The sequence below is a fragment of the Bufo gargarizans genome, chromosome 3 (assembly GCF_014858855.1).
Source record: "Bufo gargarizans isolate SCDJY-AF-19 chromosome 3, ASM1485885v1, whole genome shotgun sequence".
Lineage (NCBI taxonomy): Eukaryota > Metazoa > Chordata > Amphibia > Anura > Bufonidae > Bufo > Bufo gargarizans.
In genome coordinates, this window is record NC_058082.1 from 469,388,546 (window position 1) to 469,407,917 (window position 19,372).

Here is a 19,372-nt window from a genome sequence, read left to right on the forward strand (position 1 = left end):
TTAATAGTTAAAATGGTTAAAAGTAATTTAGACAGACAATAGTAGAGATAATATTCAGACTGACATTTGTATATTCGGACAAATAATGATCATAAAATATTCAATAGATGGTGAGCACTATTATATAAAATCCTAGATAATAGATGACACTAAAATACTGACTCATATAACTTAAAACACATAAAAGACTTAGATCACTTGAAATACCAAATCATTTGTGGTGATTTAAAAGTGGAGCTCGATAGCAGTCATTAATGTGGCATACGTATAGCCTAATTGCGGAGAATAGCTAGCACTGGTCTGGGAGAGTTCCTTGGGAGTTATCGTAAAAGGTAGTGGACTCCATGTCTCATAGGCGGCTTTCTACTGCCTAGTAGCGCATACAGTGAGAGCAAAGAGAAGTTGAGCGAACAGCGGCGTCCCGCTGTATGTGTGCTGAAACAGTAGTGTCCTGTTAGATTATGGGTATAATGACCTGTAGGTCGGAATGGTCTTACCCTCTTGATGCGGCTCCAGCCGTCCTGCGCAGATCTAGTATACTTGCGTTATCTTTTCCTCCAAAGAATCTTACCCTGACGTAGACTTATACACATGGGTCCGCCGGTTTGGCTTCGGATCCAATTAGGTGTAGTTTTCTACGTGGGTTTTTCCATGGACGCTGAATGAAAGTCTTTATCCTTATGGGTAGTGCACTACTCCTTTGGTTGATGGGGGGTCCGACCAGACGCGTTTCGGGGTTGAGATATCCCCTTCTTCAGTGGTTTTAAAGAACCATCTTTTTTCTTAACAAAAAAAAAACTGCGGCAACAGGTGACTTCGAGGGTCGGATGTGTCCCTTTCTCAGGCTCTCAGAGATATAAGCACGCATAGCGACTCTTTCAGGTTGGGAGAGATTGTATAAATGTGATTTTGTCAGTTTGGCGCCTGGGATGAGATTAATAGGGCACTCCCAGTGCGGGGGCAACTCCTGGACACCACTCTCGGAAAACACATCTGAAAATTCTGAGAGAAAAGATGGCACAGTCTTGGTAGAAACCTCTAAAAGAGATGCTGTGAGGCAATTCTCTCTGCAAAACTCACTCCAACCATTTTTTTGCCTTGCTTGCCAATCAATAGTGGGGTTATGTTTAGTGAGCCAGGGTAGCCGCAACACTAGAGGAGTAGGTAATCCGCTTAAGACAAAACATGACATATCCTCAATATGAGCGTCACCCACAGTCAAACGGATATTGTGAACTATGCCCTTTAACGATCTTTGAGAAAGTGGAGCGGAATCGATAGCAAAAACAGGTATATCCTTTTCCAAAGTGCCTACCTGGAAACCATGTGTTATTGCAAATTGATTATCAATGAGATTTACAGCTGCTCCACTATCTACAAAAATCTCACAAACAATGTTCTTGCTGTCTAGCGCCACCCTGGCAGGTAGGAGAAAACGGGAACTACAAGTAAATGGCAAACCTTCAATTTCCACGTCAACCTTGCTAACAGTAGCAAATGGAAAGTTTTTAGAGGGTTTTTTTCTTTTTGTTTTTGTTTTATTACCCTCAGAAAACTCCATGAATCTCCTAGAGGGGCAAACATTTGCCAAATGATTTATACCCCCACAACAGAAACAAACCCTCCTCTGAGAGCTGAATCCTCTACTATCAGAGGCAAGCAAACCCACCTGCATGGCCTCCTCCTCAGAGGGGATTGAGAGAGACTGAGACCCCTGCGCACTGAATGAGACAGCCCCACTGTCCTTGGACTGAATATGACAGGAAGGAGTAGTCTCTCCTCTCTCTCTAAGACGCCTGTCAATACGAACAGCTAGAGACATGGCAGATTCTAACGAGGCTGGTCTCTCATGAAAAGCAAATGCATCTTTCAATCTTTCCGAAAGACCATGGCAGAATTGACTTCGGAGTGCAGCATCATTCCAATCAGTATCAGCTGCCCATCTCCGAAATTCTGAACAATATATCTCTGCGGACTGTTAACCTGGCATAAAAGATGCAGTTTAGATTCAGCCAGAGCAATACGATCCGGGTGATCATATATCTGCCCCAGGGCTACAAAAAATTCATCCACCGATCGGAGGGGCCGTGCCCCGACCAGCAGCGAAAAGGACCAAGACTGAGCATTATCCCTGAGCAGTGAGATGTTGATCCCCACCCTCTGCTCCTCATCACCAGAGGAATGGGGAAGTAGGCGAAAATGGAGTTTGCAAGCCTCTCTAAAGCGAACAAAATTCTCACTACCACCGGAGAACGTATCCGGAAGCGAGATCTTAAGCTCGGAACAAACTCCATGAACGCCAGCAGAACCGGTCACCTGAAACTTAGACACAGTTTTTTGGAGATCTGCTACCTCCAGCGAAAGACCCTGCATGCGGTCAATCATGGCTGAAACCAGATCCAAGACGGTTATGGCGGTTTATAATGTCACGGATGGTGTTGCAGAAAGCTGGAACTTATAAATAAACATCCGACTGGCTTGATCCCAAACTGAGGAGCATATGGGTGAGCCCTATAAAACCCCTAGAGCTCTGCCTGACTGCTATGCCCATGCAAATGTCTTTATAGTAGACAATTGCATGCCCACGTACCTAATACTATGTGACCCCCAAAAAAAACTATAATAGTGAGGGGACACGACCACCGGCTCCCTGCACTTAATACGGACGGAGTCAGGGTCACCTAGAATCAAGCCAGCAAGGAAACACAAATAAATAAAACAGACTTATCTGAGGAATCAGCAGAAGCAGCCTCCAGCAGTGAACACTATCCAGGAAGAAGTATAAACCGCAAAGTGAGGCAGTATGGGAGTGTATATAACGGGAGACAATTAGTGTAAATAGGTGACAGCTGGGAGAAGGAAAGGAGATGACAAAGTGAAACCAAAACAAAGAAAGTCATGCAGGTAGAGAAGAACTAAGATCTAACAGACCTTCTTACAGAACTGGCGGTGACAATACCCTTCTGGGTCACTGCTGCTAGGTGGCCAGAGGGCCCTGTTGACACGGGAAGCTGCAACTTTGAGTATCTAATGTACATAATGTGAAGTGAACAACTTCAGCATACCTCAAGCCTGGTATTACTGTGATAAAGATCAAATATGGTCAAGATAGGTAACCCCAAGGCAGGTGAACGCACCAACAACCCGAAATCCAGGGAAAATAGCAGGGATCTGGAGAAATTTTTAAAGAAAGCTGCTGCCACATATGTCTCCAAGATGATGCTGACGACTCCACGAGCGGCGAGCCAGAGACAGCAAGAAGAAGCAAGCACAGCAAGCGGAGGTGAGAATGAATCGGATAATTTCCTGATATCTTACTCATACCTAAGAGATTCTGTCAACCTCGCTAGCTACAGCGCTGGAACCTCTGAGCGCCGACTTAATGGTTATAAAACAAGATGTCCGCCATATAGGAACGCGAGTAGAATCTCTGGAGGACTCTCATGCAACAATCCTCCAGCATCAGGCGGCAGTAACGCAACGCTTACAAATCTATCAATCCAACCTGAACAACATATATAATGCGATTGAAGATCAAGAAAACCGTGGGAGACGTAATAATTTACGATTCCGTGGAATCCCCGAAACGGTTGGTGCTGGCGATATCCCCAATACAATCGCACAAATATGCCTGCAACTTTTAGGCCCAGAATCTGCCCACAAAATCATTCTAGAAAGGGCACATAGAGCCCTTCGCCCGAAACCGCCTCTATCTGAGCCACCAAGAGACGTTATCTGTAAATTCCTCAGCTTTCCTGTGAAAGAGGAGATATTATCTAGAGCAAGAGACACCAATAACATCATATGGGATGGCCACGAAATCCTTGTGTTCCAGGATCTAGCAATACACTGAAAAAAAGAAGAGCAGTTAAACCTCTGACAGATCTGCTAAGATCACGCAAAATCCTATATCGTTGGTCTTTTCCTTTCGGCCTATCTTTTGCTCATAATGGTCGCAGAATTCAAATTGCCTCTTTCAGTGACTTGAGCGCAGTCTACAACCTGCTACAGATCGAATCACTGGCCATCTCTAACTGGGATCCCGTTCAAGAACTCCCAGACCTCCCGGAACTGCCAAAACAAGATCCCTGGGAAAGACAACACACTCCCAAGTCTACTAGAGATAGAAGAGACAAAAGGAATACTACTCCCAGACGACTCCCAATAGGAGACTGATATATCTAAACCATACGCAATGGAGATGTCTTATCCAGCCTAAATCATCTCCTCCAGATATTATGTGTTTATTGGGCTCTAGCTCTTTACCTTACTAGCTCACTCTTTTAGGACTATCTACCCCCTTCCCTTTCTTCCACCTGTCTAGATTCTTCGAGTCATTGACCTGATCCTCATTTCTACCGTAGGGTGCTGTAACACACTACTGTCCCTTTTTTTCCCCCTTCTCTACCCACCTATCCTAGTCATTTCTAGCTAAATAATACAAGTTGTACTCAAAAGGCTATCTATGCTTAGATTAGCCATATCTGTTTCTTGTTACAGTGAGTGCTCCCTAACATACAGTACAGACCAAAAGTTTGGACACACCTTCTCATTCAAAGAGTTTTCTTTATTTTCATGACTATGAAAATTGTAGATTCACACTGTAGGCATCAAAACTATGAATTAACACATGTGGAATTATATACATAACAAAAAAGTGTAAAACAACTGAAACTATGTCATATTCTAGGTTCTTCAAAGTAGCCACCTTTTGCTTTGATTACTGCTTTGCACACTCTTGGCATTCTCTTCATGAGCTTCAAGAGGTAGTCACCTGAAATGGTTTTCACTTCACAGGTGTGCCCTGTCAGGTTTAATAAGTGGGATTTCTTGCCTTATAAATGGGGTTGGGACCATCAGTTGCGTTGTGGAGAAGTCAGGTGGATACACAGCTGATAGTCCTACTGAATAGACTGTTAGAATTTGTATTATGGCAAGAAAAAAGCAGCTAATTAAAGAAAAACGAGTGGCCATCATTACTTTAAGAAATGAAGGTCAGTCAGTCCGAAAAATTGGGAAAACTTTGAAAGTGTCCCCAAGTGCAGTCACAAAAACCATCAAGCGCTACAAAGAAACTGGCTCACATGCGGACCGCCCCAGGAAAGGAAGACCAAGAGTCACCTCTGCTGCGGAGGATAAGTTCATCCGAGTCACCAGCCTCAGAAATCGCAGATTAACAGCAGCTCAGATTAGAGACCAGGTCAATGCCACACAGAGTTCTAGCAGCAAACCAAAAAAGACAAGGTGTCATTAGCAGGAGGTGCTCAAACCCACATGCAGTCGTGCATATATACAGGGGAGCAAATCCTGCACTTGTGGCCCATTGCTAATGGCGATCCCCAGCAAAATGCATACGGTGGAGGATGCCCGCGGCGAACCACAAGTACCACAATAGACATCTCACACAAGGTAACAAGTGCGGATGTCATAATCAATATAACAATATAACAAAACAATAACAAATACAGGTGCACTCTGCAGTCTCACTAAACCCTCAAACTGATTTTAAAATTGAGAGATTAGTCAACATGTCCTACGGTGTAGAACATGTCTAAGCCCGGGCACCACGTCAAGGTTTCTCAAGTAGCCCGGGACCTAACACTCTCCTACCTGCGCCGTGTGGGCGATACCAGGAGCCAGTGGGCAAATTACAGGAGCATGAGGCCGACTCACAAACAGCTCACCAGTTACCTCCAGCATGTAGCCATGCTTGCAATGGGAGGAGGGAGGAGTCTGCGAGTCCCACTCAAGACTGACTGATATGGCCCAGGCCTCACAGGTGCACCTAAATGTGGCCTGTAGATGGAATACAGGCACATTTAAATTGGAGTTTATACACCTCCAGGAATCTATATATACAAACCAAAAAAGACAAGGTGGCATTAGCAGGAGGTGCTCAAACCCACATGCAGTCGTGCATATACAGTTGCAAGAAAAAGTATGTGAACCCTTTGGAATGATCTTGATTTCTGCACAAATTGGTCATAAAATGTGATCTGATCTTCATCTAAGTCACAAAAATAGACAATCACAGTCTGCTTAAACTAATAACACACAAAGAGTTAAATGTCACCATGTTTTTATTGAACACACCATGTAACCATTCACAGTGCAGGTGGAAAAAGTATGTGAACCCTTGGATTTAATAACCGGTTGAACCTCCTTTGGCAGCAATAACTTCCACCAAACGTTCCCTGTAGTTGCAGATCAGACGTGCACAACGGTCAGGAGTAATTCTTGGCCATTCCTCTTTACAGAACTGTTTCGGTTCAGCAATATTCTTGGGATGTCTGGTGTGAATCGCTTCCTTGAGGTCCTGCCACAGCATCTCCATCGGGTTGAGGTCAGGACTCTGACTGGGCCGCTCCAGAAGGCGGATTTTCTTCTGTTTAAGCCATTCTGTTGTTGATTTACTTCTATGCTTTGGGTCGTTGTCCTGTTGCAGCACCCATCTTCTGTTGAGCTTCAGCTGGTGGACAGACGGCCTTAAGTTCTCCTGCAAAATGTCTTGATAAACTTGGGAATTCATTTTTCCTTCGATGATAGCAATCCGTCCAGGCCCTGACGCAGCAAAGCAGCCCCAAACCATGTGCCCCCACCACCATACTTCACAGCTGGGATGAGGTTTTGAGGTTGGTGTGCTGTGCCTCTTTTCCTCCACACATCGTGTTCTGTGTTTCTTCCAAACAGCTCCACTTTGGTTTCATCTGTCCACAGAATATTTTGCCAGTACTGCTGTGGAACGTCCAGGTGCTCTTGTGCAAACTGTAAACGTGCAGCAATGTTATTTTGGACAGCAGTGGCTTCCTCTGTGGTCTCCTCCTATGAAATCCATTCTTGTTTAGTGTTTTACGTATCGTAAATTCGCTAACAGGGATGTTAGCATATGCCAGAGACTTTTGTAAGTCTTTAGCTGACACTCTGGGATTCTTCTTCACCTCATTGAGCAGTCTGCGCTGTGCTCTTGCAGTCATCTTTACAGGGCGGCCACTCCTAGGGAGAGTAGCAGCAGTGCTGAACTGTCTCCATTTATAGACAGTTTGTCTTACCGTGGACTGATGGACAGCAAGGCTTTTGGAGATACTTTTTTAACCCTTTCCAGCTTTATGGAAGTCAGCAATTCTTCTGAGAGCTCTTTTGTGCGAGGCATCATTCACATCAGGCAATGCTTCTTGTGAAAAGCAAACCCAGAACTGGTGTGTGTTTTATAGGGCAGGACAGCTGTAACCAACACCTCCAATCTCATCTCATTGATTGGACTCCAGTTGGCTGACACCTCACTCCAATTAGCTCTTGGAGATGTCATTAGTCTAGGGGTTCACATACTTTTTCCACCTGCGCTGTGAATGTTTACATGGTGTGTTCAATAAAAACATGGTAACATTTAACTCTTTGTGTGTTATTAGTTTAAGCAGACTGTGATTGTCTATTGTTGTGACTGAGATGAAGATTAGATCACATTTTATGACCAATTTGTGCAGAAATCCATATCATTCCAAAGGGTTCACATACTTTTTCTTGCAACTGTATACAGGGGAGCAAATCCTGCACTTGTGGCCCGTTGCTAATGGCGATCCCCAGCAAAATGCATACGGTGGAGGATGCCCGCGGCGAACCACAAGTACCACAATAGACATCTCACACAAGGTAACAAGTGCGGATGTCATAATCAATTTCTAGCAGCAGACACATGTCTAGAACAACTGTTAAGAGGAGACTGTGTGAATCAGGTCTTCATGGTAGAATATCTGCTAGGAAACCACTGCTAAGGACAGGCAACAAGCAGAAGAGACTTGTTTGGGCTAAAGAACACAAGGAATGGACATTAGACCAGTGGAAATCTGTGCTTTGGTCTGATGAGTCCAAATTTGAGATCTTTGGTTCCAACCACCGTGTCTTTGTGCGACGCAGAAAAGGTGAACGGATGGACTCTACATGCTTGGTTCCCACTGTGAAGCATGGAGGAGGAGGTGTGATGGTGTGGGGGTGCTTTGCTGGTGACACTGTTGGGGATTTATTTAAAATTGAAGGCATACTGAACCAGCATGGCTACCACAGCGTCTTGCAGCGGCATGCTATTCCATCCGGTTTGCGTTTAGTTGGACCATCATTTATTTTTCAACAGGACAATGACCCCAAACACACCTCCAGGCTGTGTAAGGGCTATTTGACCATGAAGGAGAGTGATGGAGTGCTGCGCCAGATGACCTGGCCTCCACAGTCACCGGACCTTAACCCAATCGAGATGGTTTGGGGTGAGCTGGACCGCAGAGTGAAGGCAAAAGGGCCAACAAGTGCTAAACATCTCTGTGAACGCCTTCAAGACTGTTGGAAGACCATTTCAGGTGACTACCTCTTGAAGCTCATGAAGAGAATGCCAAGAGTGTGCAAAGCAGTAATCAAAGCAAAAGGTGGCTACTTTGAAGAACCTAGAATATGACATAGTTTCAGTTGTTTTACACTTTTTTGTTATGTATATAATTCCACATGTGTTAATTCATAGTTTTGATGCCTTCAGTGTGAATCTACAATTTTCATAGTCATGAAAATAAAGAAAACTCTTTGAATGAGAAGGTGTGTCCAAACTTTTGGTCTGTACTGTATGTCTCTCCAGAAATTACACAGTGGAATCCTCATGAATCCTCTTTGCTTCACCCAGGGAGGCTGAGTATATATATTTTTAATCCACACCTTATGACATACCAAATAGAGCAGAAACATCACCTTTCTGTACGACTATTTAACCATGGCTAGTCTCAAAATAGTTTCTTACAATGTGAAGGGATTTAATTCACCTTCCAAGAGATGCCAGATGCTTTCACATTTGAAGAAAATAGATTGCTCTGTTCTTCTCATACAAGAGACCCATTTTAAATTCAACCATTATCCAAACCTTTCATACTCTAGGTTTCCTACCTGGTTCCATTGTGGATCTGACTCCTCAGCCTCCAGGGGTGTAAGCGTGGGTTTAGTAGGGATTTACCCTTCACCATATTCAAGACAGTGAAGGCAGATATATCCTAGTGAAAGGCAAAATCGCCAACCAAACATATACATTCATTAATATCTACGCCCCTACTGTAAGTCAGATTGGATAGTTCAAATCTCTTTTTCCAATAATAGAATCCTTCAGGGATGGTGTGGTTGTCCTGGGAGGAGATTTCAATGTTACATTAGAACCCCAATTGGATTCAACCTCTCAAAAGATCTGCCCTATCCCAGAAAGCTCTCCAAATCATTCACAGAAATCTCCAAAATGCCCACTTGGTGGATGCATGGAGAATCCTTAATCCCTCCAACCGGGACTACACCTTCTTCTCCAATGTACATGGCTCCTATCAAAGATTAGACTATTTGTTCATCTTAAAAGAACACTTACAACTGTGCCAAGAAACCCAAATAGGATCTATTCATCTATTGGACCACTTACCAGTGTTCCTAAAAATCTCTACTCCCCAACAAGATCCCCGTGCTTTTAAGTGGCGGCTCAATAAACAACTATTATCCACTCAAACTCAGAAGGAGCTGGTGCAAAAACTGCTGGATGAATATTTCCTAATAAATTCCCGTCCCAGAAACCTCCCCCAGGTATTTTGGGATGCCCAAAAAGCTTATATAAGAGGCCAATTCATCAGCATCGGAGCTGGACTCAAAAAAGAGAGGGAAGCCCAGATCGATGCTTTGTTAGAAGAGATACACAAATCTAGAACTTCTTCATAAACGCTCATTAGTTACCTCCCACTTAACGAAATTGACAGATCTTAGGTCAGAACTTAAGAACTTTCTGAACAAGGCCTCTGCGAAATACTACCTACATTCACAGTACATGCACATGGAGACAAAGCGTCCAAATTTATGATGAGCCGAATCAAACATAAGAAAGCCCAAAACTACATCTGGAAAATTTGTAAACCAGGAGGTGATATAGCAGTCACAACAAAAGAAATAGCCAAGCAATTCCATAATTTTTATCTTGAGCTATATAACATCTCTCAACATGACCCGAATAAAGATCCCACTTCATCCCAGAGCCCTGTTGATACCTTTCTTGGGCCCTTAACACTCCCCAAACTAGATAATACTCAGAGGGAATCTCTGCAATCTCCTTGTAACCAATCATTGCAGGGGTCCCCTCTATCATCCGACATGACCAAAGCACATATAACAATCATTCCAAAAGAAGGGAAGGATCCAGGTCAATGTGCAAACTACCGCCCAATATCATTACTAAATTTAGACCTTAACCCCTTAAGGACCAGGCTCATTTTCACCTTAAGGACCAGGCCATTTTTTGCAAATCTGACCAGTGTCACTTTAAGTGGTGATAACTTTAAAACGCTTTGACTTATCCAGGCCATTCTGAGATTGTTTTTTCGTCACATATTGTACTTCATGATACTAGTAAAAAAAAGTCAAAAAAATTAATTTTTTTGCATAATAAAATACCTAATTTACCAAAAATTTGGAAAAATTAGCAAATTTCAAAGTTTCAGTTTCTCTACTTCTGTAATACATAGTAATACCCCAAAAAATTGTGATGACTTAACATTCCCCATATGTCTACTTCATGTTTGAATTATTTTGGGAATGATATTTTATTTTTTGGGGATGTTACAAGGCTTAGAAGTTTAGAAGCAAATCTTGAAATTTTTCAGAAATTTACAAAAACCCAATTTTTAGGGACCACTACAGCTCTGAAGTCACTTTGCGAGGCTTACATAATAGAAACCGCCCAAAAATGACCCCATTCTATAAACTACACCCCTCAAGGTATTCAAAACTGATTTTACAAACTCCGTTAACCCTTTAGGTGTTGCACAAGAGTTATTGGCAAATGGGGATGAAATTTGAGAGTTTCATTTTTTTGCCTAATTTTCCATTTTAACCCATTTTTTCCACTAACAAAGTAAGGGTTAACAGCCAAACAAGACTGTATCTTTATTGCCCTGACTCTGCTGTTTACAGAAACACCCCATATGTGGCCATAAACTACTGTACGGCCACACAGCGGGGCGTAGAGTGAAAGGTGCGCCGTATGGTTTTTGGAAGCCAGATTTTGCTGGACAGTTTTTTTGACACCATGTCCCATTTGAAGCCCCCTGATGCACCCCTAGAGTAGAAACTCCATAAAAGTGACCCCATCTAAGAAACTACACCCCTCAAGGTATTCAAAACTGATTTTACAAACTCCGTTAACCCTTTAGGTGTTGCACAAGAGTTATTGGCAAATGGGGATGAAATTTGAGAATTTCATTTTTTTGCCTAATTTTCCATTTTAACCCATTTTTTCCACTAACAAAGCAAGGGTTAACAGCCAAACAAGACTGTATCTTTATTGCCCTGACTCTACTGTTTACAGAAACACCCCATATGTGGCCATAAACTACTGTACGGCCACACAGCGGGGCGTAGAGTGAAAGGTGCGCCGTATGGTTTTTGGAAGCCAGATTGTGCTGGACAGTTTTTTTGACACCATGTCCCATTTGAAGCCCCCCTGATGCACCCCTAGAGTAGAAACTCCATAAAAGTGACCCCATCTAAGAAACTACACCCCTCAAGGTATTCAAAACTGATTTTACAAACTTTGTTAACCCTTTAGGTGTTGCACAAGATTCAATGGAAAATAGAGATACAATTTCAAAATTTCACTTTTTTGGCAGATTTTCCATTTTAATATTTTTTTTCCAGTAACAAAGCAAGGGTTAACAGCCAAACAAAACTCATTATTTATGGCCCTGATTCTGTAGTTTACAGAAACACCCCATATGTGGTCGTAAACTACTGTACGGGCACACGGCAGGGCGCAGAAGGAAAGGAATGCCATACGGTTTTTGGAAGGCAGATTTTGCTGGACTGGTTTTTTGACACCATGTCCCATTTGGAGCCCCCCTGATGCCCCCCTAGAGTAGAAACTCCATAAAAGTGACCCCATCTAAGAAACTACACCCCTCAAGGTATTCAAAACTGATTTTACAAACTTTGTTAACCCTTTAGGTGTTGCACAAGATTCAATGGAAAATAGAGATACAATTTCAAAATTTCACTTTTTTGGCAGATTTTCCATTTTAATATTTTTTTTCCTGTAACAAAGCAAGGGTTAACAGCCAAACAAAACTCATTATTTATGGCCCTGATTCTGTAGTTTACAGAAACACCCCATATGTGGTCCTAAACTACTGTACGGGCACACGGCAGGGTGCAGAAGAAAAGGAATGCCATACGGTTTTTGGAAGGCAGATTTTGCTGGACTGGTTTTTTGACACCATGTCCCATTTGAAGCCCCCCTGATGCACCCCTAGAGTAGAAACTCCAAAAAAAGTGACCCCATTTTAGAAAGTACGGAATAGGGTGGCAGTATTGTTGGTACTAGTTTAGGGTACATATGATTTTTGGTTGCTCTATATTACACTTTTTGTGCGGCAAGGTAACAAGAAATAGCTTTTTTGACATGTTTTTTTTTTTTGTTATTTACAACATTCATCTGACAGGTTAGATCACGTGGTAATTTTATAGAGCAGGTTGTCACGGACGCGGCGATACCTAATATGTATACAATTTTTTTTATTTATGTAAGTTTTATACAATAACTTCATTTTGAAAACCAAAAAATTGTTTAGTGTCTCCATAGTCTAAGAGCCATAGTTTTTTCAGTTTTTGGGTGATTATCTTGAGTAGGGTCTAATTTTTTGCGGGGTGAGATGACAGTTTGATTGGCACTATTTTGGGGTGCATATGACTTTTTGATCGCTTGCTATTACACTTTTGTGACGTAAGATGGCAAAAAATTGCTTTTTTTACACAGTTTTTTTTTTTTTTTTTACGGTGGTCACCTGAGGGGTTAGGTCATGTGATATTTATATAGAGCCGGTCGATACGGACGCGGCGATACCTAATATGTATACTTTATTTTTATTTATGTACATTTTACACAATGATTTTATTTTTGAAACCAAAAAAAATCATGTTTTAGTGTTTCCATAGTCTAAGAGCCATAGTTTTTTCAGTTTTTGGGCGATTATCTTGAGTAGGGTCTCATTTTTTGCGGGATGAGATGACAGTTTGATTGGTACTATTTTGGCGTACATGCGACTTTTTTGATCACTTTTATTACCTTTTTTGGGAAGTAAGGTGGGCAAAATTTCAATTTTCTCATAGTTTTTATTTTTTTATTTTTATGGCGTTCACTGTGCGGGGAAAGTAACATGGCCATTTTATAGATCAGGTCGTTACGGACGCGGCGATACCTAATATGTGTAGTGTATTTTATTTTTTTAATTTTTATTCAGTGATAAATGTTTTTTTTTTTTATCTTAACTTTTTTCACTTTTTATTTGATTTTTTTGACCCAGACCCACTTGGTTCTTGAAGATCCAGTGGGTCTGATGTCTGTAAAATACAGAACAGAACCTATATTGGTTTCTGCACTGTATTTTACTTACACTGAACAGGTCTATGCTTTCAGCACAGATCTGTTCAGCACCATGGACAGCAGGACGCCTGATCAGGCGTCCTGTTGCCATGGGAACCTTCCCCGTCTGCTCAGTTATGGTCAGAACTTCGCAGACGGGGAAGGGTAAGGACGGGGTTCTGGGGGGGCTGTCTGGGGGCTCTCTCCTTCTCCCATCGGGGGGCTGCAAAGGCACAGCAGCCCCCCGATCGGAGAGGGAGGGAGCTCCCTCTTACTGTTAACCTTTTCCATACAGCGGTCCGTACGGACCGCTGTATGGAAAGGGTTAAACGGCTGACATCGCATCAACGATGTCAGCCGTTTATACCAGGGTGCCAGCAATGTGCTGGCACCCTGGTATACCCACTGTACACCAACGATTATGCAATGGGAGGCGGGCGGGGGATCGCGATCCCGCCTGCCGCACCGCCCGCCTCCCGCAACGCCCCCACTGCATGCGACACCCCCCCTGCACCACCCGCCGCCATCAAATCGTGCAGGGGTGCAGGGGGGGGGTTAACAATATTGATTTCGGGCACTCTGAAGTTTCTGATCCCCGCGGTCAGGGACCGCGGGGATCAGAAACGGCAAAAAGCGCAGCAAACCGCAGGTCTGAATTGACCTGCGGTTTTCTGCGATCGCCGATACGGGGGGGTCAAATGACCCCCCCCTGCGTTGTTACGGGATGCCGGCTGAATGATTTCAGCCGAAATCCCGTTCCGATTAACCCCAGCGGCGCCGGAATTAAGATTTTAAGTTAGGACGTACCGGTACGCCCTTGGTCCTTAAGGACTCGGGAAATAGGGCGTACCGGTACGCCCTATGTCCTTAAGGGGTTAAGCTGCTGGCTAAAATGTTAGCCACTCGTCTATCCATATTCCTGCCCTCCCTGATACATAGGGACCAGACAGGATTTATTAAAGGAAGAGAGGGTCGCGATAACACAGCAAGAATATTAAACATATAGCTCCATGCCAAAAAATACTTCCTTCCCCTGGCTTTCTTGAGCACTGATGCCAAGAAGGCTTTTTATATGGTTAACTGGGAATTTATGCAAATTACTCTAGAGCAGTGGTTCTCAACCGGTCTAAAGCCGTGACCCCTTAATACAGTTCCTCATGTTGTGGTGACCCCCAACCATTACATTTTTTTCCTTGCTACGTCATAACTAATTTTGCTACTGTTATGAATTGTAATGTAAATATCTTTTTGACCCACCAAAAACACGCACAGACACCAATACACCAAATGTTAATTCAAATAGACAAGTATTCATTCATAACCACAGAACTTTAGCATAAATACAAAATATTTGTAAACCAAATAAATAACTTTAAAATAAACAACAAATACCCCCTAAAAAATAAATCAGTGGTGCGCACAGTACCCCTCAAATAAAATACTCAGTGGTGCTAACAGTACCCCCCCCCCCCCCCCCCCCCCCAAAAAAAAAATTTCAAAAAAATCTGTGGCGCTCAGGGTACCCCTCAAATAAATAAATCAGTGGTGCTTCAGGTCTCCCCCAAATAAATAAATCGACGGTGCTCAGGGTACCCCCAAATAAATAAATCAGTGGTGCATCAGGTTTCCCCCAAATAAATAAATCAGCGGTGCTTCAGGTCCCCCCCCAAATAAATAAATCAATGGTGCTCAGGGTCCCCCAAATAAATAAATGAGAAGTGCTCAGGGTCCCCCAAATAAATAAATCAGCGGTGCTTCATGTCCCCCCAAATAAATTAAGCCTTGCTCAGCCAAATAATTAAAATAAAATTAGCCAGGCTCAGCCAGGCTCAATTAAATCATTGGTGGCAGTGGTGCTCAGCGGCGGTGTCATTAACGAAAAAACTCGGACCTCAGCAGACAGGCGGCCCAACTTACCCTTCCAGACGTCAGGCTCCTTTAAGCACAGGCAGGAAATTCAGAACTACCTGGGAAAACTGGGAACACGTCAGGAATTTCAAGTGTTTGAAGCATTGACCCATCATAATCATATTATTTCTCACTGTTATTGTATACCAATATAATGCGAGACATTCACTGTATACTTCTGTTAACTCTCATGTTAATTTTAAATGCTGTTACAAAAACTTGATGTATTCTATAAAGCTTTCTAATAAAGCTCTTTTGAAAAAAAAACTAAAATAAAATAAAAATATTTCTGTAAACATGAGAAGTCTTCCTTATGACACAAAGAAGTCATGAGGTGTAGCCCATTAACATGGTGAATCCTGTAACTCAATTCCCGGTGACATGGTCTCTGTCATTGTTGCTGGTGATCCTGTTGCTGTTGAAAATATCATGCAAAAGGTTTATATTACAGTAGCCGTCCGAGACCTGGAAATGATATCTTAGTTACGGTTTATTGTTTACCGCTATAGTCATGTTCTTCTCTATAAGTCGGCACACTACAATCTGAGCATCACCAGACATCTGTGCGAAGGTTAATTGAGATCATTCTTGTTCTTTTGCTTGCATGCACAGCGAGGCAAGACCCCATACTCTGATATGTGTCAAGCCGAATAACAAAGTACAACCAGACATGGAGACCAGCTATGACCAGGAGAAGCCAGAAACATCTGGGAGCAATCCGAGGGATGTAGAGCCTGAATCTGGTAAGATGTGGCTTGTTGGGGCAGTTTAAATACTGTTTTTGGTTTTATAAACTTAAACTTAAAAGGGTTGTCTCACTTCAGCAAAAGGAATTTATCATGTAGAGAAAGTTACTACAAGGCACTTACTAATGTATTGTGATTGTCCATATTGCTTCCTTTGCTGGCTGGATTCATTTTTCCATCACATTATACACTGCTCGTTTCCATGGTTAAGACCACCCTGCAATCCATCACTGGTGGCCATGCTAGCAATCAGTTGTACCAATCATCGCCCGTGTAAAGGTACCTTTACTTATGTAACAGATATTATCCTGGGCCTTAAGGATACGACCAGGTATCGAGGCTCCCCACATGTGGCCAACTGATTTTACTGCAAAATTGTGCAGTCGTTGGCTGCTGTGGGTCGAATAAACAATTGTAAAAATGTTTTACTTGACTTTTTTAATGGCTTTCAGTAGTTTTTGTCATCACAGTCAGGTTAGAAACTGCTAGATTTATACTTTTTTGGGGGGGATAAAAAATGAGACGCAGAGGAGTTGAGAGAGTGTCTGAATATTATCCTATTTGAACCTTGCGGAATGAGTAAATATCTTCCTAATATCCTCAATACGGTGAATTGTTTCATGGCCAGTTTTGTATCCCTCATACTGTACAAGATGCAGGTGGTGGCAGAATCATCCAATTAACATTATTTCATTTGATATTGTTATACATATTTTGTGTAAGTGTCCTTTCTAATGCTGCACCCTGTGATGTCATAGTAAAGGCGAAAATGCACAGTGATGCCATAGTACAGGGGTAATGCACACAGTAATGTTACAGTACAGGGATAATGCACACAGTAATGTTACAGTACAGGGATAATGCACACAGTGACGTCACAGTAAGGGATAATGCACGCAGTGACGTCACAGTAAGGGATATTGCACGCAGTGACGTCACAGTACAGGGATACTGCACGCAGTGACGTCACAGTACAGGGATACTGCACGCAGTGACGTCACAGTACAGGGATACTGCACGCAGTGACGTCACAGTACAGGGATACTGCACGCAGTGACGTCACAGTACAGGGATACTGCACGCAGTGACGTCACAGTACAGGGATACTGCACGCAGTGACGTCACAGTACAGGGATACTGCACGCAGTGACGTCACAGTACAGGGATACTGCACGCAGTGACGTCACAGTACAGGGATACTGCACGCAGTGACGTCACAGTACAGGGATACTGCACGCAGTGACGTCACAGTACAGGGATACTGCACGCAGTGACGTCACAGTACAGGGATACTGCACGCAGTGACGTCACAGTACAGGGATACTGCACGCAGTGACGTCACAGTACAGGGATACTGCACGCAGTGACGTCACAGTACAGGGATACTGCACGCAGTGAGGTCACAGTAAGGGATATTGCACGCAGTGACGTCACAGTACAGGGATACTGCACGCAGTGAGGTCACAGTACAGGGATACTGCACGCAGTGAGGTCACAGTACAGGGATACTGCACGCAGTGACGTCACAGTACAGGGATACTGCACGCAGTGACGTCACAGTACAGGGATACTGCACGCAGTGAGGTCACAGTACAGGGATACTGCACGCAGTGAGGTCACAGTACAGGGATACTGCACGCAGTGAGGTCACAGTACAGGGATACTGCACGCAGTGACGTCACAGTACAGGGATACTGCACGCAGTGAGGTCACAGTACAGGGATACTGCACGCAGTGAGGTCACAGTACAGGGATACTGCACGCAGTGACGTCACAGTACAGGGATACTGCACGCAGTGACGTCACAGTACAGGGATACTGCACGCAGTGGAGACTCTGAGAAAAACACATCCGAAGAGAGACCTTTTTGAATCTGTAAATTTGTATTTCTGTGAACGTCACTAAGTGAACTTTTATGTCTGTGTTAAAATAATTATTCTGCTTTATTAGAAAGCCCCTAAAAACTTTCCCGAGAGGTTTGGATCATTGGATTTAATAATGTACCACCTATGTATAAACTTACACACATGGCGTATGGATGCCCACACTGGACAGTGCTGCTACGACTTCTGGTTTATACCTTTCTGTTGGCTGCTGATCCCTTTGCTATTGGGATACACCTATGCGGTTTCAATCTCCAGTCGCACGCTATACTTCATTGTAAACCATCTTTCTTCAGCTGTTTGACCCATTATGGTCTTTTCTTAGACAATGATAATTTATTGGTAGATTCACATGATGTAATATGTTACTATGTCTTATGCACATTACGCTAACAATGGCGCTAACAAGCTATCTCTGTGCATTTTTATTGTATTGATCCTTTAATATTGAAACAAACTGTATGCGTCAAGACTCTGTGATTCAATACAAAATGTTCTTTTGTGATTTGCCAAAGGAAGTCCTTTAAAAAAAATAATAATCGTAAACCTATATGGTGTCTGCAATTGTAACGGTCCAAAGAATAAAGGTACGTACAGATCATGGCTTAACAAAATACAGAAAAAAAATTAAAGACTTACTTTTTTTATCTTCTAAAAAAATATTAAAGTTTAACAATATTTGAAATGGTGTCAAATTCCAATAAAAACGACAACTCATCCATGACAAACAAGTGCACATAAAGTGACGTCACCAGAAAAAAGTTATGGCTCTAGGAATGAAACTGAACAAAATTGATTGTTTTCTGTAAAAATTTGTAAAAACACCTTAAAAAATAAAGTTTACACTTTGCTTTTTTTCTGCGGTGTGGAAATTGACCTGTCGTGCGGATTTTAAAATTAGCAGCATGTCAATTGTTTGTGCGATTCTGCCCCTTCTGCAGAGAGGTTTTCCCCGTAGAATTCAATGAAGTTGTTAACATAAACAGAAAATCCACAGGAAAAGAATGCACCAAAACATTAATAAATACTGTGGATTTATGTGCGGTTTTTTTTGTGCGGTTATAGTGCAGATTTCATGCGGATTCTCTGCACACATATCTGCCCCATGTGCAGGTACACTAACAGAATTGCTGTTTTCCCCTTTCCACCCCACCCCAAGTTAATAAATGATACGTATGTACCTAAAATTAGTGGCAAAAATTATGTGAAAAATACAGGCCATCATACAGCTGCATCAACAGGAAAATAAAAAAGTTATGGCTGTTAGAATGCAGCAATGAGAGAACGAAAAAATCTTCTTGAAGACCTAAGATAGGCCAGTCCCTAAAGGGAACCTGTCACCGGGATTTTGGGTATACAGCTGAGGACATGGGTTGCTAGATGGCCGCTAGCACATCCGCAATACCCAGTCCCCATAGCTCTGTGTG

The 19,372-nt window shown here is 42.8% G+C and overlaps 1 protein-coding gene across 1 annotated transcript in view; it reads left to right on the forward strand.

The window, feature by feature from the left end:
- The window catches only part of LOC122932369 (stomatin-like), an 84,422-nt gene that overhangs the window by 26,745 nt on the left and 38,305 nt on the right, over positions 1-19,372 (forward strand). Inside the window, exon 2 of the mRNA XM_044286739.1 lies at positions 15,929-16,059. Coding sequence (XP_044142674.1) covers positions 15,929-16,059 — 131 coding nt within the window. The remainder of the gene's footprint in view (positions 1-15,928; positions 16,060-19,372) is intronic.